This window comes from Phallusia mammillata, chromosome 1 (genome assembly GCF_965637545.1).
Source record: "Phallusia mammillata chromosome 1, kaPhaMamm4.hap1.1, whole genome shotgun sequence".
NCBI lineage: Eukaryota > Metazoa > Chordata > Ascidiacea > Phlebobranchia > Ascidiidae > Phallusia > Phallusia mammillata.
In genome coordinates, this window is record NC_137252.1 from 5,352,690 (window position 1) to 5,375,918 (window position 23,229).

Sequence of the window (23,229 nt, forward strand, 5' to 3'; positions counted from 1 at the left end):
ATTTCTAACGTTTTTTTAACTTACGTATGTATAAACGGTAATAAAGGGATGTTTTTTATTTGCAGCATCTGGGGCGGCATTATGAACACTTCCTCGCTCGCTAACTTACCGAGCTCGGTAAAAAAATCTTTAGCGAGGACTTAACGAGCGAGGAACTCGGTAAAGTATTTGGTATTACGAAGTGTCCTCGCAAACGCCTCGCTAAAGCCTGACGCAAATACGAGAGAATGCGTCAAAATCGTAAGAAAAAAGACGTCTGACTCAGCGAAATCGTCACGCCACGCTATGCGACACCTTGCGACAAACAATTTTAGCCTGTCATTTATGCTGTTTTTAATGTAAATTTGCAATATAACCTCAAAATGTTTGGATTTCCTAATTTACGAAGAGTTTGGAAGTTGTTTATTTGATAAAGTAGCATAAGAACATTAAGAAACATTGCAAGAATTTATTGAAACGTGGACAACAGTTGAAATGAAAGTTTCGTATCATAGAAAAGGTGCAAAACATCTTTTGGTATATTTTTTGTGAAAAGAAAACGTTGGAGCTTCATAATAATACGGTAAGATCTGTGATTAACGGAAGTTTGCACTTTATAAAATGATTTACAATTTCTAACTGGTGACATTAGGGTGATTTTCATTTATGTTTGAAACAATGACAACTTTATTATACCTAAACACATGTTTTGTACAACTTATTTTATAAGGTTTTATGGTTTGCATCTTCAATTAACCATCCCAATATCACATATTAATTTTTAATTACAGATTTAAAACAAAATAAGAACCAGTGTCCTCATTACAAAGAGACAGACCAAAACCATGATGCAGAAAGAGGCTTGCTGGACACACACACAAAATAAGTCCAAATTGGAGCATTGTGACCAAAATTACAGGTCAAATTTAACTGCTGTAAAGCTGAATAAAGTACAATCAGCCTTAGGCACTTAAAAGTTACATTTTTTTCAGTGTTAATACTGTACATGGTGTTTGTATTATGTGCATTAGTGTTTCTGTGTATTACCTACCTCGCATGGTATATTAGAACAACTCATTTGTCAATTTGTTCAAAATTTTTGTGTTTTATTTGTTTTCTCGTTTCAATTTTATTCATGTAATGCTACACTGTCACTTTTTGTTTCTAATAAACACAAGTACATGCTGTTTGAATAATCATGTTATTAAAATGGAATCACTTCAGTATCTGGCAATATTGTCATGCAGATCATTGCATTTATTGTGGAGGTTCCTCAATGGCAGTGTTTGCAGGCAGAGATTTGAGACACATTATAAAACGGACAAGTACTTAAAAAAATAAAAAAATACTTGACAATGCTATAAATTTAACACAAAATAACTTCTGTGAGCAATAAAAACAACCTATCTAGACACGTTCATCTTATAGCTAGAGTGTTGAAAGAAAATATGGAGGGTGTAAACAATTTTGAGTCACTACCACACGGACGGTTGGTACAATGGCTTAAATGTTTCTTGTTCTTCCGGCATCAGACACTTTTTACCGGAATTTTTGCAATTTATTTTAACTGGAAAATGTGTAAATCCTCGTGAATTGATGGCATCAATCCAATACAGTTATTCTTCGCAAACGCCATTTTAAAATTAAATTAAAACCGACATTTACGATTGTTTTATTCGTTTGTGCAAACATTTACCAACAAAATACGTAGCCACAATTGATTTTCGACGTGACTGTTTGACTTTGTCAACAACAATTTGGCGTTAGCGAGTGGTCTGAGGTCCTCGTTAGTTAGCGAGGAGTTTAGCGAGGTCCGGTTAGCGAGACGGGGGTTCGTAATACCAAATCTCAACTTAACGAGGCTCAACTAACTTTCTTGTTTTAACGCCTATTTTACATGTTTACTGTATGTCATCAGTCTTTATTGTTATACGTGGGCGCTGAAGCAAAAATAAATAAATTGAATTGAATTGCTCACTTATTGGGTCCATTATTGGGGTAGTTGGATTAGCAGATAATATGGTTGGGTCCACTGTTGGAGTGTAAGAGTTGTTGGATTCATGTTCGGCCAAACAAGCACCTTGAAACAAAAAAATACATCAATCAAATTAACGTATGCATTGCAGTTCTTCATCAATATTTAAGCACAGCACAAAACCTTTAGAAGCTAAAATTTTGGAGATGTTTTGAGTGTCCAAAATTATGTAGATATCTAGTTATCTCAAGTTCGGTCATTATTTTTGCCTTGAACCTAGCCGCAATAGCAATTCTACTTGATTAGTTGTAAAATGTCCACTGTCAATAGGAAAAGTTTACCTGTATCGTTGCATGGTAGCACTGTGAAAACAAGTGAAGCTGAAAAGTATAAAGAGCGTATAGATACGTTACGATTCTGTTTGATCACATAAACGCATCCTAATTATTTTTAGTGCATATTTATTTAACAACAAAATTACTTACTTTTGTTGTTTTGCAGTGTTGCATTTACCATAAAATTACGGTAGACGTTAAAGTTCACAGAGTTCCACTTTTCGTAGTTTATAATATTGCAATCGTTGTGGTAAACATACGCTACAAACAACATGGTCATTAGGTCCAGTAGGCATGTGACAACAACATGTGTTGTTGACCAAATAGAATTTAATCTCAAAACTTGTTCAACTTATGCCCAGTCACTGTTATCATGCGGTGTTATACGCTTCGTATATATATGCGAACACAATTATCCACATAACTAAGTAACTTTAATTACATTCGCAGGGAATTGTCTTGACGGTCTGCTCCAAACTTTATAAAAAATCCAAAACTTTATACGGACTCTAATTACTTTTTTTACTAAAAATATAACAACAGAATAATGACTATAATGTACAGATATAAATACCCTGCATTAAATATTTTTTTCAGACTTACGCCCAAATGCTGTGATATGTCGCGCATCGAAGCAACCGATGTAGAATTGGTAGCAGCATTCTGTATCTGACCGCAAGTGTTTCATTTAAATACCAACAAATAGCCATATTTAATTTTGGGAAACCGCTGGAGAAATTTGCACCTTGAAAAACCTTAAAAAAACACTGCTCGCACATACAAATATAATTGTTTGGTAAATTTATTAACAAACCATAGATAAAAGTTTAGCCACACGAAGACATATAGGTTAAACAAACAGCACTTGTATTTACAGCTTTACCTGCTCGGTAGGAATAATAAATGACATATCGTTTATCTGAAAAGTAATGATAACAAGGTAAATGGAAACTAACAGAATATTCAGAAAAAACTTTATTGTAGCGAAAACAGTAACCCGAACGATCACACTGTATCAATATTTAAAAATGTCTTTTGATTTTAGCAACTTTTTTATGCCCAGGAGCTCATACGTTTGTGAATTTCCACATACTAAGGTTTTGTAAAAACTTTGACTTTACACACAGACTTTACACACATGTTGTGACTTAAACAAAATCTATACAGGCAGTCAACAAATCACTGTCGTTCCACAACGGATTTAAAATATTGCTTATTGACAGGGTTGCTTTTGTCACCAGTAAGGGTTCAAAACGCACGCCACAGGGTTGTAAAAGTGGCTTTTTAAGAGCGTTTTAGTTTTGTTAGTAGCTGGACAATTTATGAAGTTATTTTAAAAAAAACACGAATTTCAAGCAAGACCGATCGTCTCCCGTTTCTTGGACAAATGCGGCAAAGCAGTGTTGCTTAAGTAAAACCAAAACAGCTAAGTCAATGTGAAATAAACAACCTCCGCTTGATATTTTGTTTGTTTGTAAAACGACCTCAACGTCCATGGCTAAGAGTACTTTTACCCTAAATATTTGCCACTTTTAAAATGTGGAAACTGACTAGTCCGGTGGTTGCACAATCTGCGACCGCACGGCCCCATGCGGGCAAGCACAATGTGTTAAAATGTATGTATTGGCGACCATCTGCGCGAAAATGTGCTAGCGTAAATGTGCGCACTTTGTTCGAAGTTTTGTAGGTTAGAATAAGTGCATATGTGCAGGTCTGAAGGTATGACGTAAAATTGAACCTTACTTAAACTTAGAGGTAAAGATTTTGTCTTTTTTACCTACCATTGTTTTGTTATTTCTCTCAACTTGTACTGGATATCTATATCGATATACCACCTACCAGATTGTTTAGACAAGCAGTTCTTAACCAGTCGCACATTTGGGCATCTGCACATTTTGACTTGCACATGTTCGAAAAATGTTTACACATTTTTATTTACATCTTAGCACCTGCCCAGTTTTCGGAAATTTGCACACATTTTAACTTACACTCTTTGGAATCTGCGCATTTTGTCCTGCACATTTTTACCTTTACATTTTGACGCATTTTTAACAAAAAGTCACAAGGATATGCAAATGATTTTTTTCCTTTTTCACGAGGTAGGAACTCAGGACACTTCCGTGGACGAATTCCGACACGCTTTGTTAATTCTGAACATAGGTCAGGCGCCCTTGACTATTCGGTCGAGTTGTAAAATAAGAAAAAAAAACATGTATAAATACCGTCACCATCCAAAGTAACAAAACGCTTATGCAACTCACTGTGGTCAGATTGCGTGGATTGGATGCTGTAGAAACCCAACATAAGTTGAAGAAACAAACCACATTGATTCATCATTGTTGCAATTGTATTTTGATTTATTTAAACACACTTTATGCACGAACCGAGACTGAACAAAATTCCACTCTAATTGCATTTATAAGTGGGCTTACTTAAAGAGGGGGAAAGAAGTGGGAAAATTGGGCTGTGCGCCATTTGTTCTGCCCCTCCTTTCAGGTTTAAACAAGCAAAAATGAAAAAAACATCATCTATGCTCGGTAAACAGCAACACTATCTTTCAAGTTTAAACAAGCAACAATATAAATTCATGCAATATAGTCGATTTTAATTCTAAGCAGTTGTTTTGAACGAGACCTCTAAAACATCTATCGGCCTTGAAATGGTGCATCGGCTGGAACCACGAGAGTTTAAAAGACAATTAGGCCTACAACCCATAATAAGCGCACAATCGCGTAAAAAATCCTTGCAAAAATTGTAAAAGTCGTGTTAATGCATTGCAAAATAGCATTATAAGAACAGCGCCTCTAGATTCTACAATAAAAATTAGAATAGCTCGTTTTACTTGTGTAAATAGTATCGTTCAGTTTCGATTCCAACCAGCTTTTTTGTCCATGAGCTAACATCTGCAATTAGTTTATAATTTCACAAGTTTTCAATTTCATAGATATTTTTATAACGGACAACCACTTTACAGACAGCTTGTTCTCATAAACAACCACCACACCATGACAAATCAGATTCTTCTATTAAAATACTCTAAGAGCACTGACAGGGCATAGACAGTAAGGAATTGCATGTTGTCACGCAAGACACACAGCTAAATATCATTCCACACAACTCAATGTATTTTTGATCTAGCGGTGTAATTTGAACGGAACAAGTTTAGTATTTCGTGCGTTGTGGCCGGATGCAACGTACGTTCATAGCTAAAATATGTTTTTACTGCGAAGGTACAAGAGGCTCGTCCTCATGGTTCCATAGAAAAGCATGTGACTAAGAGCTGACATCATGTTGGTAACCTACGTTACGATTTTGATACGAAGCCAACCCGTATTTGTTTTAATTGAGTAAAAAGGCGTAGTGTTCTATAATGTCTTTGTTAAGAACTCATCTGCAAAGCGACCAATATTTCCCACAGGGGCAACATATAATAATGTTGATTCTTAACACACTGGCATCTAAAATTGACGCCTCTTCTTGGTTTAGTGCATTGGTTGCACCTGTTATGTTTTTCTCCGCCTTTTGAAAGACAACTGTTTCAATCTGCTGTGTTTACCGTGATACGTTTTTGCCATTTATTCTTCCAACACCAAATTATGGCCCCTAGGTTGACACAGAGCATTAATAAAGAGCTTTTTCGTTGCACACAATGGTAATTGTATTTTGCAAAGTCTCAACGTAAAGTTTTGTAAGCCAACATTGGTTTTAGAAAACCAATTCGCATTTGTCCTCGCCGTTTTTTTTATTGGAGTGAGCCTGAACATGCCCATTTAATGTCTTTTTAACAATATTTAGCCGCCTCTTCCTGGCTTACTACATTGGTTGCAACTTCTATGTTTTTCTGCGCTTTTTGAAATGCATCTCCTGTTTTTGCCCGGCATGTTTTTGCCGCTGTTTTATTCATTCTTTCAGGGCCAACATTAAGACCTTGACATAGGCTTCGGTACAGGTTTTTCTTTACACATAATGGTAATTCTATGATGCAAAATCTTAACGTAAAGCTTTGTAAGCCCACTTTAACGAGAGGATGAAACCATTTGGCATTTATCCTTGCTATGCATTGATTTAAATGAGCCTGAATATGTCACATTAATGACTTTTTAAATAATAGCTAATGACTGATTTTGAGTCCTATTGTTTCACTTTGGTTATTTAAATTATTGGTTATTTTGTACGTACTTTGCTTAAGTTTGTCAAGATAAAACAAGCACGATTGGCACATGGACGCGAAGAAAGCTTTAAGCCATTTAAGGTAATATCACCTTTTTTGCTTAAAAGATTTTATATTAATCGTAAAAACTGTATCTTAGCGAGGCGCTCTATACACAACATCGATAAAAAAAAGTTAGGCGCATGAGCGTTCCTGTACAAAATGATTTAAACTTTTATTTTATATATTGATCCTATGTCGAGCATACCGAAAAAAACTGGAATTACTCAAGTTCCCTGGATGGAAGCAACCATGGGAAGTAGTTAAGTACAATTAAATCTTAATTGGTCGCCTATAGCATAGCTTGGTAACAGCCTAATCGATTTAATGGACAGGAGATATTCCTTTGAAAAAAAAATTGCTGCGCCGTTCGGTTTGTTTCAAAGCGGAACAAAAAATAGAATTAGGCTTAACATAAGTTAAATTCACAGAAAATCTTTTGTTGCTTATTATGAGTTACTTAATTGTATTTTGTCGGTGTTCAGCAAGACAAAAGTGATTAGTACAATGAAAAAAGAAACAATGCAAAAAGTAATGAACTTTTCATACTGACTCGCGGGCACAAATAACAGGCTGATAAACAAAAACTGACGAAACTCAAAACTATTACATGTAGGACTACTCATTCTGTTGTAAACCAGCTACGAGATAATAGCTGTCCGACTCTCAGACCTTTGTGGTTCTCGAGTTTCCCGTAACCTGAGGATGGCCTTCACTGGATGCAATTAACGTTGAATTCTTCGGTGTAGACCAACCGACACGTTCCCTTAACTTCTTTACATTTGAGTAGATGGTCTGTGGAAGGTTAGTGTAGATTATCGGGTTAAGTGAGCTGTTGATGGGAAGAAGGACGATCGCTGAAACTGCGTAAGAGTCGGGAGTCAAAATGTGACCTGACATGCTCATGAAAGTCATGATGCAAATCGGCAGCCAACAACAGAAGTCGGTTGCTATAAGAACCGTGATTTTCTTCTGCATGCTGTGGATCTGATGGTTTTTTGCTTTCACCAAGCCTCCCCTGCGGGATTTCATGTAAATCATCACATACGCGGCGGCGATGTAAAAAAGCGCGACGAAGTTAAATGTAATCACGATTGATGACATCACATTGACGTTTGATTCCTCTTTGCTGATGCGGAACAGGCGAGGAATGCAAACACTACTGCTGCTGTAATAACCGAAATAGTTGTTCCACGTGGGCGCCACAGAGCTGTGACTCGACTTCAAAAAGTCAGCAAGGTCAACCCAGTCATATGACGTCACTTGTGGTTGAGCTTTGTTTTGAAGGGCACCGATGCGTAACGCGAACTGCCTGACGTCAGCGAGTGGGACTTGATCGGTGTGAAAATAAGGACTTGGCGTAATTTGAGCGCTTGTGATCATATCGGATGAGAGGAAGCGGGCGAGTGGAAGCAAAGCGATGAGAAAGGAAATGAGCCAGATGATGCAGATCCACATCATAACGATTCGTGCTCTGACGCTGCGCGAGTTGAAGGGATTGAAGACGCTGTAGAGTCGATATGAAGTGATACAAACTAGGGTAAGGACCGATGTTTCACTTGAAACTACAGTTAACGCACCAATAGCGTTGCACAAGTCGCTTGATCTCCATACTTTGTCAAACAGACAGTAGATGCCTGAAAACTCAACCGCTTTAATCCCGATTACGAGTAAAACGATTCCCATCAGCAAATCCGACACTGCAAGATTAAATATCAATACACGATTTATCAATCCCAGTTTAACGCGTGTTTTGTCGCTTGTCAACCGATGAAAGTAAAGCCCAGTTTTTACCATGACAGTCAGGTTCCCAAACAACGCGAAGACAGCCATGAACCAGACGAGAATCTCAAGGGCCCTGAGTTTTATCATTTGTTCGTTGGATGCAAGTGCGTCGTTTTGCAGGTAGTTTGGAGGACATTCGTCCGATGAATCGCTGCAGTCAGAAACACCGTCGAGGACTTTGGTCGTTGGAACAAAGAGAGGTTTCTTGTTGCCGCAGTAGAAGTGTGAGGTGGTCGAGCAGTTCACTTCATCAGTCGAGTTTACACAGTCGGACACGAGGTCGCAGGTTTTTTCCACCGGAATGCTGATGCGATCGCGAAAACCTGCAAGTGATGTAGCTTAATAAATGAAAACAAAGCAATAAATAACTTTGATTTTTTTATTAAATTCCCCATAAATAACAATTCTGTTTGCAAACTAAAATGTCTTTACACCTGCAATCTTTTTCAATGTGTGACTTTCGAAACTGCTAACAACAGGGTGTGAAAGGAAATGTAAAGTTTTTTGAGGCATTTGAATTTTAAATTGTTTTTAAGTTCGTGTATTGTTCCTAAGTTTTTGAGTCATGCTTACGCAAAAAACTCATAAATGTAATTAGTAAAAACTCTGTAGACTATGTTATGAAAAATCAAAAACAACACTCACTATCGGGAAACCGTCAATAAATCTTTGTAAATTGTTTTAACATACAATTATTTAAAAAAAAAAATTATTGTTACAAAACTATTACTTAACACCTTTACGACTTTTGTGATTGGCAATTATTACCTTGAATTACTGTGTTGACTTTGCCTGCCGAGCATTTGAACTGGTTGGGGCAATTTGTTTCATCGAAGCGTTCTTCACATTCATCAATTCCATTGCAGACCGATTTGCCGAGGACAAGTCCGAACAACTGACTGCATTTCCTTAATTTTATTTGGATTTCTTGACCATCAAGCAAACTAGCTGGGATAGGAAACTAAAAAATGTAACACTGTTAATTAAACTACTAAACAACAGGTCTGCAAGTCGTGCTCCGTTGAATGAAGCCGGTATTTTAGGCGTTTAACCGATGCTTTTGGGTCGAACTACTAACACAGGAACTCACAAGACGCCGGTTTGGAAAGTTCCGGTACGTAGCGCTAAAGAGCATATGCGCAGGCCTAGCTTCCAGGCAATTTGTAAATTGCTGACTCATGCAATTATTGTCACCGTAAACGCCTATGCTCCGTTGCGATAACTACCAGAAATTCACAAACCGGTGTGTAGTAAGTTCCTGTGTTAGTAGCTCTACCATGCTTTTGCCGCTTTATAGGATCTTTGTATTTCGAGATATACCATTATCCGAATAAAGGCGTATCGTAGTCATAACGTCGGCTTTTTAATAAAACTGTTGGATAAGCAACACTCGTTTACACATTATGGTTGTCAGCAACGACTTATTAATATATAATAATCTTGCATCAAATTTGTAGTAGATTTTAAGTTAAATGCAGGACATACGTTTCAAGCTAATGGCTATTCGGTGACATAATAGATAGAAATAGACAAACCAATCCAAAAACGACAGCACAACTTATATCAGCGGCCTCAGTTTCAGAAGTGAAAATTTTTATGTCTTTTTTAACCTACTCCAGCAATTTCAATTTGGTCGCACACTGGAAGTCGGTTGCTGCAGTTTGCTCTTTCGCTGCATTCGTCCTCAAACACAGAACATTCAACAATACCATCACACCTGCAAAGTACAAACAAGTTTTTCAATAGCATTTTTGTTTTGTTGTGACTGGTTTATAAGTTCTTGGTAATGTTTTTTTTTTTAGAAAGAGTTATTTAGGCACCAAATTGTTTGCATTTAGGTGCAACATAAAGGTTTGTAATACTGTACGCCAAAAGTTGCTTCTTCCCAAATCCAGTTTTTGGCTAAAGTGTTTTCATATTAGCTTTTTTAACCTACTTTTTTGCTTCTACTGGAAGCAACGAGTCAACCAGATCTTTATTCAGAAGCGTTGAAGCAATAGTTCGTACTTCAGAAGTAATAATGTTGCATTGGAAATCTGGAATCTTTCTGATGCTGCTCTGAATGGTTTGTCTGCCGCAGTTTGTTTCGTCAAGCTTCGAGATTGGACAATCCACTTTTCTATCACAAACCTGCGACTTGGAAATACAAACGTTCTCAGAACCGCATTTAACTTGTCCTTGACTACAGAAAGCGCAGGGTTCGCTTCCAGGGACTCCGTAGCAAACATTATCACACAGAAATCTCGACGGAGCCGACGCTGGGACACTTTGCGCGCAAAGGCATTCGTCTGTGAGATCGGGGCAGTCAAAAATTCCGTCACACAACTGCTTAGGTGATATGATGATGTCAGAATACAGACAGCGGTGACAAGTGAAAGTTCCGTTTACGAAACATAAGTCCGATGAGTCATGGCAGTTTGGATATTCGTCCGTTAACGACCATTGTGGAATTACGCAGTATTCAAGGCGATTGTCAAGCCCTGCGATCAGTTTGTTACATTTGAAACCGGTAACTTGTCGCACGTCCTCGGTACTTCCTGGGCAGTCTGAGTATTCATCACACGAATAGGTTCGGAGAACGCAAGTGCCAGGATCATTAGGGCATCGAATCATTCTTGGCTCGTTGCAGCTCTCAATCTCGTCGCTACAGTCACCGCAGTGATCCATGCCGTCGCACAACAAGGGCTTGGGAATGCATCGCTTGCTGTTGTTGCAACGGAACTCTCCATCCATGCAAGTGCCGTTCACTGTCCACGGAACTTCGTCACTTCCGTCCTTGCAGTTCACGAATGTGTTGCCTCGCCACGAGCGTGGAATGCAACGACCGTTGTCGAGGCATTGGAACTCTTTGTCTGGAATGCATTTGAGAGCTTGCTTTTCATCAGAAGCATCGGGACAATCGTTAAATCCATCTAATACTCGATATCTTGCCACACATCTCCCATTTGTCTGGCATCGAAACTCAGTGTCATTATGACAACTTGTCAACATGTCAACTTCATCCCGTCCATTTGTGCAGTCATTTACGCCGTCTAGAACCCATTCTCTGGGAATACATTGTAAGGGAATTGTGTTATTATTGGAACAGGGAAATTCCGTGAGATCACACGAGGCAAGACTCATTTCTTCGTCACTTCCGTCCTTCACCACCATCGTGTCACAGTCACGCTTTCCGTTTTGCACCATCCAACGTGGAATACAAATCCTGCTTCGCTTGCATGTGAACTCTGCAAAAAAACTAAAGCTTCACAAATTGCTAATGAAGCAAGAATCTCAAACCATCCCCGGTTTGGTTTCCACTTGCTCCTAATACTAGTATTTTGAAGCAAGTTTAGTCTGCAATAAAATGCCGGAATGTTCTGCTCCAACTTTACCTGAGTTATTCCTGCATGGTAGAACCAGACTCTCATTTAGTTTGCAGCTTTGTAGTGTGTTGAGTAGATGCCGAGGTACACACTTTTGTGAGAAGCGGCAGACGAATTCATCGTCGTTGCATTTGAGAGGATCTGTATGTAAACAGGGATGTTGATTGGCATGGTTTGTCTCGCTTAAATTGGCGGTATTACGACTAGCTATTGATTTGTTAGTGTTTTGAGATGAGAAGTGATTACGTTTGCAAATCAGTTAAAGCAAAACCCTAACTTAAGAACCTCGACTTATGACTCACAATTTGGTCGCACCATAAGTTCTTTTGTAATGACGATGTGACACCAAGTTTGGTTATTAGTAGGGCGATTATTTTTTGACTTGTCAAAAAAGTCAAAAATTTGTCAAAATTTTCAGAATAGGTCAAAAATTGTCAAAATTGTTCACAAAGTCAAAAATGTTCACAAAGTCAAAATAGTTTACAAACTGCATTGTCGTGGTGTTCTAAAGGTTGCACTGTCAGTGACCTGTGTATTTTACAAATGTAGCCTATTTTATACTTTTGTAAATGGTTTATTATCTACTTATGGAGAATCATAAACCATCAAGTGAGTGAAATAATTAGATTGATATGATGGCATGCTTAACACACGTCAAAATGTGCAATATTTTGGTAGTTTCCAAGTCATTTTACGGCAGCTGCAGGTGAGGCTCTTGCTTCGGTTTAACTTTAGATACGTCAGTTATCTTTCGTTTAGACCAGCGGTTCCCAAACTTTTCTAAAAATTTTGCCGGGTGGACCCTTTGCAATTATTTTGATATTTCGCGGCCCTACAAAAATCAAAGAATGCCATAGGAAAAATGCAAAATCATTGTTTCTTATAGTACACTAGTTCAGTCACGATTCTTTTTAATGTAACAACTTTCTCACTCAGTGTTTTTCAAACTTTTTCATTGTTTTTTTAAAACGTCACTTTGTCATTATATCGAGGACTCGCGGACCTTAAGCCTGAAGGTGTATTTTAGCAATACGAAAGTTTATTTACAGAATTTTAGCTGATTGGGTATGCAAAATTACACATAACAACGATCTAAAGACGGTTTGTGACATCACATACAAGACAGAAAATATTACGATAGTGCACAAACGATTGCATTCTTGATAGTGGTCATGCAATAAAGGCTATCTATTGTATAGTAATGGAGGCAGTGGATCTCTACTTGTACTTTGATTTAAACCTATTCAGTGACACAAATTGAAGCCAAATAAGACTATAGAGGCACGTCAACCTTTTCGCGGACCCCGCAAAATTGCTTCACGGACCCATGAAGGTCCACGGACCCCAGTTTGGGAACCGCTGGTTTAGACAAAGGTATTGAACTATTTTCGTTGTGTCTTGGCTGCAGTTTTTTGGCCGTGATTGTAATTAGCTCAATTCCCTTTTCAGAATAGGCCAGGTCTGTGTTCAAATTTTTGCTCTTCTGTTAGACATTTGCACATTCTTTCGCATTAGCCTACAGCCATATTTCAACTTTTTGTACAATAATGCGTAATTTAACTACTTGAATTCTACATAGGTCAAAATTTTGTCAAAAAAAAGTTTTTTAAAGTCAAAATTTGTCAAAATTTTTAATTTGTAGGTCAAAATTTTTCTTTTTTTCGTTCAAAAAATAATCGCCCCAGTTATTACATATCTTGTGTTATAATTTTTATCATTATTTTCTAATTCTACTTATTTGAGTTTGCTTTTCAATTGTAATGCATACAAATTTGTGAAACTTATGACATTACCCATTAAAACAACTTACGAACCCGAATACTCATCCGTATTATCTCCTCTTCGACAGTCAACTTCATAGTTGTGAACCTTGTACCTCGGTATGCAAATCCTGGATCGAATACATCGATGGTAACCGTCCTCTTCTCGGCAAAGTGATGTTCCTGGTGCTCCGCGAACTGCAACGAAAAGATTGTTGAGTTTTGCGATGCCAAATATGCTTGTTTCCCTAATTCAGGACAGTTCCATTAAGCCCACAATGCTATTTTGTGATAAACTTGACCCGAATCGGACTAAGTGGGTGCAAGTATTGTGACAGGACAGTGCAGAAACGATAAACTATTTTTTGCAGTAAAATTCGAAATCAAACTATTCATGGTTCAGTTTTTGAAGGTTGTAATTTTTTCTTAAAACCGATTTTTGTACATATGTGGGCACAGAGACTGTAGGTAAATAGTTTTTGTGTTCTTGTAGTCTGGGATAGGACGAAGTTGAACTAAAATATATTTTCATAACAGTCCAGAGTATCTTCACATAATTATTAGTAATTTCACATACCCTATATTTAACCAACAGTAGGCTAAAGTGCATGTCATGAACAACATAAAGTCATTGGTTTGGTTGGCTAGTGTAGCTATAAACACAGTTCATAAGCCGTTTTTATGGCTTTGTAGCATTCCCAAACTAAACGGACGAAGAGTCTGAATTTACTGAAAAATCTCGCCTTACTACTTTGCATTAGCTATCTGTTGTTGCATGTTCTGTGTTAACTTAAGTTTAGTGCAGCTGGTATGCAAAACACTTTGATAACCTCCTGTTTAACTTACGGCATCCGGTTAAAGCTATTCATCATGCTGCTAACACAACAGAAACGGGCAAGTTGCGTCATACTCGGGATATTTTCTGACGTTATTATGCGTTACTTTACGATAATAATGGTGTTGTAAAACCTTTGGTTGAAATAGTTTTTTTTGGTTTTAGCTTATTTAAACATCAGTGATAAAAATAGTTTCCGAACCCTGTACTACACAGTCACATGATATTGGAATGAACTTGCGTATGAATAATTTTGTTTCTATCAAATAAGCTTAATTGTGCTTTTTTGAATAAATAAGTTGAGTTGCATTTGGCACAAGAAGAAACTTAATAATCAATGGTGACGTGGCACTTAACAAGTACACGCCAAAATACAACAAAAGAGCTTTTTGGGGAAAATGTTAACGTCATATTCCTTATAATGTAAAACATTATTAGGAAATATATTGATTAGATTATTTGCTTATTAGTTAAAAACATTTTCACCTACCTTGTCTAAACCAAATCCACAGAAGGAAAAGCAATATTCCAATTTTAGGCATAGTCTTAACACAAACAGAACCAAGTGTTACTGTGTTTATGAATAAAACATAAAAAAATATTAAAATAACTTCCGACAACCGCTTCTTAAATAAAACTTATACTTTCAATTTTAAAGGCTGTGCTAGTTCTGTAAAATCCGTTACTAATTCTATTGTTAAATTTTGCTGTTTTGATTTAAATTTTTGCTTCTATCCGTAAAGTAAACAATAGAAAACTTTCAGTTTCCGGATAGTCTTCGGATCTTTTTTCTACATAACTCTAATTCCCTGGTAAATTTAACATTGAATCTCGATAACCAATTTTGGTTCTGAGGCTTGATGCATTGAAAAGTTGGCAACAAAAACTATGCAGCGTCTAAACCAAAATATCTAAAGATAACACGCAGAGACGTAACTTCCTCGAAAACGTGAAACGTTATTTGACTACGATGACGTGTTTGTCACGGGGCTTGTGATACACAACTGTGTATATTGTTGTTTTGTTATAGATTTCCTTGACTCTTGGACGCTTAATTATCACAACACTATCTCAAACCAAAACAGCACTTGTTTTTGCCTCTTTTTCGCACAAGCTATGGTCAAAATTTAAGTTCAGTGTTACTGCGTTCAAAACATATCAAGTGGTTTACTTTACGTGAGGACATATTCTGAACCGTCCTTATTTTTACTGTTATTTTCTAAAAGTTTTGTGAATCGACTTCAAAGGTGTGAAACTTATTAGCATTTGTCCTCACGTTTTTTTTTTATTGTGCCTTAGAATGCCCATAGCCTTTTAAAAAAATATTTAATGGCCGATTTGGAGATCATTGGTTCTCATTGGTTATTTAAATTATTGTTTAGTTTGTACCTACACTGCTCAAGTTTGTCAAGATAAAAAATCGTCTGCTATTGCAAAGATCTGAAGAAATCTGTATGTTAATGAGGCGCTCTATACACAACATGTACATAACACAGTAAGGCGCAAAGCGGTTTCTATGCAAAATGATTAGGAGTTTTCGACAATACGATCCTATGGTACACCGAGAAAAACTCAAATCTCACAAGTAGCCTTGATGGAAAAAACAATCGAAAGTAGTTAAGTAACTATTTGGTGTAGGACAGTTTATTCTGTTTTAAATCATCAACGTGATATATAGTTGCCGAAATCTCAGACCTTTGTGGTTCTCGAGTTTCCCTTGACATGAGGTTTGTCTACGCTAGAAGCAATTGAATTTGATTTCTTTCTTGTAGGCAAACTGGCACCATCTATTAATTTCTTTACATTCGAATAGATGGTCTGTGGGAGGTTGGTGTAGATTATCGGGTTAAGTGAGCTGTTGATGGGGAGGAGGACGATCGCTGAAACTGCGTAAGAGTCTGGGGTCAAAATTTGACCTGACATGCTCATGAAAGTCATGATGCAAATCGGCAACCAACAACAGAAGTCAGTTGCTATGAGAACTGTGATTTTCTTCTGCATTTTCTTGATCTGATGGTTCTTCGCTTTCACCAACCCTCTATCGCGGGATTTCATGTAAATCATCACATACGCGGTGGCGATGTACAAAAGTGCGACGAAGTTAAACGTAATCACGATGGATGACATCACATTGACGTTTGATTCATCTTTCCTGATGCGGAACAGGCGAGGAATGCAAACACTACTGCTGCTGTAATAACCGAAATAGTTGTCCCACGTGGGCGCCACAGAGCCGTGAATTGACCTTAAAAAGTCAGCAAGGTCAACCCAGTCATATGATGTTACTTGTGGTTGAGTTTTGTTTTCGAGCGCACCGATGCGTAGCGCGAACTGCCTGACGTCAGCGAGTGAGACTTGGCCGGTGTGAAAATAAGGACTTGGTGTGATTTGAGCGCTTGTGATCATATCGGATGAGAGGGCGCGGGAGAGTGGAAGCAAAGCGATGAGGAATGAGATGAGCCAGATGATGCAGATCCACATCATAACGATTCGTGCTTTTACGCTCCGCGAGTTGAAGGGATTGAAGACGCTGTAGAGTCGATATGAAGTGATACAAACCAGGGTAAGGACCGATGTTTCACTAGAAACTACAGTCAAGGCACCGATAGCGTTGCACAAATCGCTTGATCTCCACGCTTTGTCAAACAGACAGTAGTTGCCTGAAAACTCAATCGCTTTAATCCCGATCACGAGTAGAACGATTCCCATCAGCAAATCCGACACCGCAAGATTAAATATCAATACACGATTTATTAATCCTAACTTAACACGCGTTTTTTCTCTGGTCAATCGATGAAAGTAAAGCCAAGTTTTCACCATGACTGCCAGGTTGCCAAACAACGCGAAGACAGCCATGAACCAGACGAGAATCTCAAGGGCTCTGAGTTTTATCATTTGCTCGTTGGATGCAAGTGCGTCGTTTTGCAGGTAGTTTGGAGGACATTCGTCCGATGAATCGCTGCAGTCAGAAACACCGTCTAGAACTTTAGTCGTTGGAACAAACAGAGGTTTTTTGTTGCCGCAGTAGAAGTGTGAGATGGTCGAGCAGTTCACTTCATCAGTCGAGTTCACACAGTCGGACACAAGGTCGCAGGTTTTATTCACGGGAATGCTGATGCGATCGCGAAAACCTGTAAGTGATGTAATGAATGGAAACGAAGCGATAAAGAGTTTTGATTTTCTCCTAAAATCCCCGAACAATAACAAAACTGTTTGCAGACTAAATGGTGTTTACGTTAGTTATAAAAGATAATCTTTGTCGGTTTTTAAAATCCTATTGTTAAAGTTAAACTATGTTCCTAATAAATTATTCTCTTGTAAGATTGACATTTAGTGTTTGGTACAGGATCTATCCCGCAAGTAGTATGCATCTTTTTGTCGACGATCACTGATTATACATAAAATTATATGTAAGAATAATTGACGAAGCAACAGTGCTTCCTAATTAAAATCAATCAACAAAGTTGTTTAACGATATATATTTCACCCATAAGGGCATCTTCAGTCGTTCTGTGAAACAACGAGTGTAAAAGTAAAACAAACCAAGCAATGAACTAAAACCATGAATGTCAGTTTACAAGAAATAATACAGTGATCACTGCTACTGATAGAGGTGTCAATCAGTTCAAACCTTTTAAAGACTTGGACGCTTGTGAGGCAAAGTGGCTCAAAATTACCCAAGCTACTATTAATATTCAAAAAATGGTTTTGCCCAGGGTGCGATAACTCCATTCATTATTTGATATCATTTTATTCTTTTACTGGTTTTAATCGATTTTATTTTGTATTTCATTTGGACTGGGTTGTTTGTTTGTGTTCACTCTATTTTTTCGTTGCCAGTGGCCTAGACGGTTATCTCGTCTCTACGCTTTTCCTTCTTTTTTATCTGGGTGTGCACTGTTCCCTTATCGCTTGTTGCAGTGTGTACTTTTCGTGTAGCTTAGACGCAGTTCTGTCGCAGATCTTGCATAGTCAGCAAGGGCTTGTAGCAGGTTGCCGTATCTCTTTGCTGTGTTTAATATGGTTTTAGTTCATTGCTTGGTTTGTTTTACTTTTACACTCGTTGTTTCACAGAACGACTGAAGATGCCCTTTTGGGGTGAAAAATATATCGTTAAACAACTTTGTTGACTGATTTTGATTAGGAAGCACTGTTGCTTCGTCAATTATTCTCTTGTAAGAGGGAGGTTTGATCGTTTGCAGCTGACATTTTGATTGCACAAATTCTAATAAGTAGTAATATTCCTTTTCTAAATAAATGTGACCATATTTTTGGCAACTTCCATGATTGGCAGCTGTTACCTTGAATCACTGTGTTGACTTTGCCAGCCGAGCATTTGAACTGCTTGGGACAATTTGTTTCATCGAAGCGTTCTTCACATTCGTCAATTCCGTTGCAGACCGATTTGCCGAGGACAACACCAAACAACTGACTGCATTTTCTTAGCTTGGTCTGAATGTTCTGACCATAAAGCAAACTGCCCGGGATTGAAATCTGAAAAAATGTAACGTTACTAAATAAACTACACAAGCCTGGTCTGCAAATCGATCTTCGTTGAATTGTGGTATTACTTCAGGCGTTTAACCCATACTTTTGCGGCTTTATAAGATTTTTGTGTTTCGTGATGTGTCATTATCCTAATGATGACGTCTAGTATCGGACATTGAAACGTCGGTTGTTTATAATATATCTGCTGTATAAACAATACTCCTTTACACAATAGGCCCCTCAGCAACTGCTAATTAATAGATTATACATTCGTAGCCGATCTACAGTTCACTGCAGGACCTACGTTTCAGGCTAATGCGACTATTCGGTGACACAGCAATAGTCAAACCAATCCAAAAACGACAGCGCAACTTATGTCAGAGACGTTGGTGTCAATATTGAAAAATTTAGTATCGTATATTTTCAAACTTACATCTTCAATTTTAATTTGGTCGCACACTGGAAGTCGGTTGCTGCAGTTTGCTCTTTCGCTGCATTCGTCCTCAAACACAGAACATTCCACGATATTATCACACCTGTAACGTACAAACACTCAAATTTTTTTCACTAGCATTTTTGTTTGGTTGTGACAGGTTTATAAATTCTTGGTAATGGTTTATTCATAAAGAGTTATCAAGGCACCAACATTGTTCGCTGTTAGACGAAAAATTTAAAGTTTGTTTCACCAAAGTTGCCTTTAAAATCATATTCTCGTCTGATGTGTTTTCACATTTGCTTTTTTAACCTACTTTTTGGCTTCTACTGGAAGCAACGAGTCAACAAGATCTTTATTCGTAAACTTTAAAGCAATAGTTCGTATTTCTGAAGTAACAATGTTGCATTGAAAATCTGGAATCTTTCTGTTGCTGCTCTGAGTGGTGTGTCTGCCGCAGTTTAGTTCGTCAAGCTTCGTGATTGGACAATCCACTTTTCCGTCACAAACTTGCGACTTGGCAATACAAAGATTCTCGGAACCACATTTAACTTGTCCTTCACTACAATAAGAGCAAGGTGAGCTTCCAGGGACTCCGTAGCAAATATTATCACACAGATATCTTGACGGAGCCGACGCTGGGACATTTTGCGCACATAGGCATTCGTCTGTGAGATCGGGGCAGTCAAAAATTCCGTCACACAACTGCTTAGGTGAGATGATGATGTCAGAATACAGACAACGGTGACAAGTGAAAGTTCCGTTGATGAAACATAAGTCGGATGAGTCTTGGCAGTTAGGATATTCGTCTGTTAACGACCATTGTGGAATTACGCAGTATTCGAGGCGATTGTCAAGCCCTGCGATCAGTTTGTTACATTTAAAACCAGTAACTTGTTGCACGTCTTCGGTACTTCCTGGACAATCTGAATATTCATCACACGAGTAAGTCCGGTGAACGCAAGTGCCAGGATCATTTAAACAGCGAATCATCCTCGGCTCGTTACAGCTCTCAATCTCATCGCTACAGTCACCACAGTGATCCATGCCGTCGCACAACAAGGACGTGGGAATGCATCGCTTGCTGTTGTTGCAACGAAACTCTCCCTCCACACAAGTGTCGTTATCCGTCCACGGAACTTCGTCACTTCCGTCCTTGCAGTTTACCAACTTGTTGCCTCGCCACGAGCGAGGAATGCAACGACCGTTGTCGAGGCATTGGAACTCTTTGTCTGGAATGCATTTAAGAGCTTGCTTCTCATCAGAAGCATCGGGACAATCGTTATATCCGTCTAATACTCGATATCTTGCCAGGCATCTCCCATTTGTCTGGCATCGAAACTCAGTATCATTGTGACAACTTGTCAACTTGTCAACTTCATCCCGTCCATTTGTGCAGTCATTTACGCCGTCCAGAACCCACTCTCTGGGAATACATTGTAAGGGAACTGTGTTATCTTCAGAACAGGGGAATTCCGAGTTTATACACAAGGCGAGACTCATTTCTTCGTCACTTCCGTCCTTCACCACCATCGTGTCACAGTCGCGCTTTCCGTTTTGCACCAGCCAACGCGGAATACAAATCCTGCTGTGCTTGCATGTGAACTCTGCAATGAAACAAAAAAGTTCAAGCTCAGTTTTAAAGCTGTTTTACTAGGCTATACTTTGCACTTAAACTTATTCTCTTCATAATATGCTAAATTCAACACCTTGTTCAGCAAACAAAAATTTATCAAATAGCACATTTTGTAAGACATCGTTCAACTTACTCACCATGCAAATAGAGGCAGAAGTCTCAGTTTTTTTTAAACAGAACTCCCCACTAATACTCGATTTTATGTTTACATTTTTCCCGGCATTTCCCCATTATCCTAACACAACTTTTGGCTTCAAACAAAACGCCAAAGTTTTCTGCTTACACGCACCTGATTTATTCCTACATGGAAAAACAAAGCTCTCATTCAGTTTGCAGCTTAGTGGTGTGTTGATAAGGTGACGAGGTACACACTTTTGTGAAAAGCGGCACACAAGTTCATTGTCATCACATTGGAGAGGATCTGCAGACAGAGTGATAATGATTAACATGATACGTTTAGTTTCCTGTTAAGTACTTGTGTTGCCATAGTATTAAAGCTGTAACAACAAGATACAGGACCATTGAGCCAATTGTTTACAGGACCAATTGGTTTCACTTTACACCCTAATAGCGTTAATACATGCGTTGTGCTTGTGGGTTTTATGTATGCTTTTTTCTGTTTGGCCTATGTATTTATGTTGCATATTGAACTGTCAAAAACCTTTACACAAATAAATTGTTATATTAATAGAGTCTGATATTGTGGGCCTACAAAGCTATTGATGCTGGTTGTATTTTTTATTGATTTATTAATATTAGATTTCTTTTTCAATAAAATTGTTCTGCTTTCAAACACAACACTTAATAAGCTCCTCATGCGTTGTTTAATGGTCCAGAATATCACATGAAAATACTGACCCAAAGGTCCTTTATGCGAGGCTCAACGGGTAAACCTTTGAGCATTATTTTTTGTAATTTTAAAAACGGAATTGCCAACGCATTTCCAAATAAAAAAAGTTATGCCCTTGTGTAAGTGTGTTTAAACGTGTAGTATTAGTACAGGTGTTCAATGGCAATTTTTCTTTCGAACTCAAAGAAATAGTCATGAAAAACTGAATTTTGGCCCAATGATCCCTAATCTCCCATAAGAATTAAGTCATTTCGACGAAAGACTTACAATTAGGTTGCAAGGTTAACAAAGTTTTTTGACCGTTTAGTTGTATTGTAATTGCGAAGATGGAACTATTGTCAAATTCGGTGATTGTTTGTTTTTGTGTAATAAATTATTTTGGACCGAAAAACCTATTGTGAAATGTTACAAAGCTTGTTCATATTGGGTAGGAGCTATTTATCAAGCAAAGCAGCTTACAAACCTGAAAACTCATCTGTTTTATCGTCTCCGCGTCCGTTAAACCCGTCCGTTTCATTGCCTTCTCGGCATTCAAGTTCATAGTTGTGAACCTTGTACCTCGGTATACATATTTTGGATTGAACACAACGATGGTAACCGTCTTCTTCTCGGCAAAGCGAAGTTCCAGGTGTTCCATGAACTGCACGGAAAATCATGGCTTGGTTGTGCTTTTTCAAGTATGCATGTTTTTGTATACCAGACTTTTTCATTAAGACCACATATGTGGTTAACTTCAACAGAAATCAGACTGAAAGGGTTTTAGTATTGTAACAACCAAGCGCAAGAGCCACAATTAAATTTAAAACTAAGATTTATATTTTGATGGATATAATTCGTTTTATAACTCGAAGACATGGAAACGTAAATAAATCTCGTGCTTATTGTTTTTATCCAATAGTTTAGGAAAAAAGGACCGGAGTACAATTAAAAGGTAGTTGACGGGCCTAGATTGCACTTACATTTAATGCAATGGCGTACTTCCAAAACACTTTATTTAACCCACAACGAACGAACTAAACAGTTTACCACGAACTAAACTGCATACCACGGCCAATTCAAAACGCTTTGTTAAACTCCTGTCTAACTTTACGTCATCCGGTTAAAGGCTATTCATCATACTACTAACACAACCGAAACAGCTCAAGTTGCACTATCCCCGGGTGGTTTTCTGTCGGTATTGTTTCTCCTCATTTTTCACGTACTGTTTTTTTGTTGTTACACTTAGCGGTTATGTTCCACCAGGGGTCGGCAACTTGTCGAACGCCGCGTGCCAAATCGCTCGTTATTTTACTGCGTAATAATTGTCGTGCTAACTTTTGCATGAAATATATTGCTTTATTTTGCCAGCTGATTTAAATATCAATAAAACGGATGTGCTTCGTTTATTATGCTATGGACTTGCTTGACACAAAGTTATGCAATAATTAAGATAGTAATAAACTTGCATAGAAATCCATAACAGGGCTCTTTGGAATAATCATTTACCACGAATAAAATTCTTGTAAACGAAACTTAGTAATGGTTACGTTACATTTAACAATTATATCCCCAAAATTAAATTTCAAGTGGGAATTTTAA

The 23,229-nt window shown here is 37.9% G+C and overlaps 2 protein-coding genes across 2 annotated transcripts; both read right to left on the minus strand.

Annotated features, from left to right (window-relative positions):
• Positions 1–7,002: 7,002 nt before the first annotated feature.
• LOC145218705 (uncharacterized) lies at positions 7,003–14,804 on the minus strand. Its single transcript, XM_080086139.1, has 7 exons — positions 14,735–14,804; positions 13,464–13,607; positions 11,659–11,790; positions 10,221–11,511; positions 9,899–10,001; positions 9,053–9,245; positions 7,003–8,607 (listed from the first exon to the last, which is right to left on the minus strand). The coding sequence occupies exons 1-7, from the start codon at positions 14,784–14,786 to the stop codon at positions 7,166–7,168; spliced, it is 3,357 nt and encodes a 1,118-aa protein (XP_079942265.1). The 5' UTR covers positions 14,787–14,804; the 3' UTR covers positions 7,003–7,165.
• Positions 14,805–15,933: 1,129 nt separating this feature from the next.
• On the minus strand, positions 15,934–22,361 carry LOC145218792 (uncharacterized). Its single transcript, XM_080086228.1, has 7 exons — positions 22,115–22,361; positions 21,091–21,222; positions 19,482–20,772; positions 19,166–19,268; positions 18,546–18,738; positions 18,173–18,253; positions 15,934–17,375 (listed from the first exon to the last, which is right to left on the minus strand). Exons 1-7 carry the CDS (start codon positions 22,359–22,361, stop codon positions 15,934–15,936), a joined length of 3,489 nt encoding a protein of 1,162 aa, XP_079942354.1.
• Between the last annotated feature and the right edge of the window lie 868 nt (positions 22,362–23,229).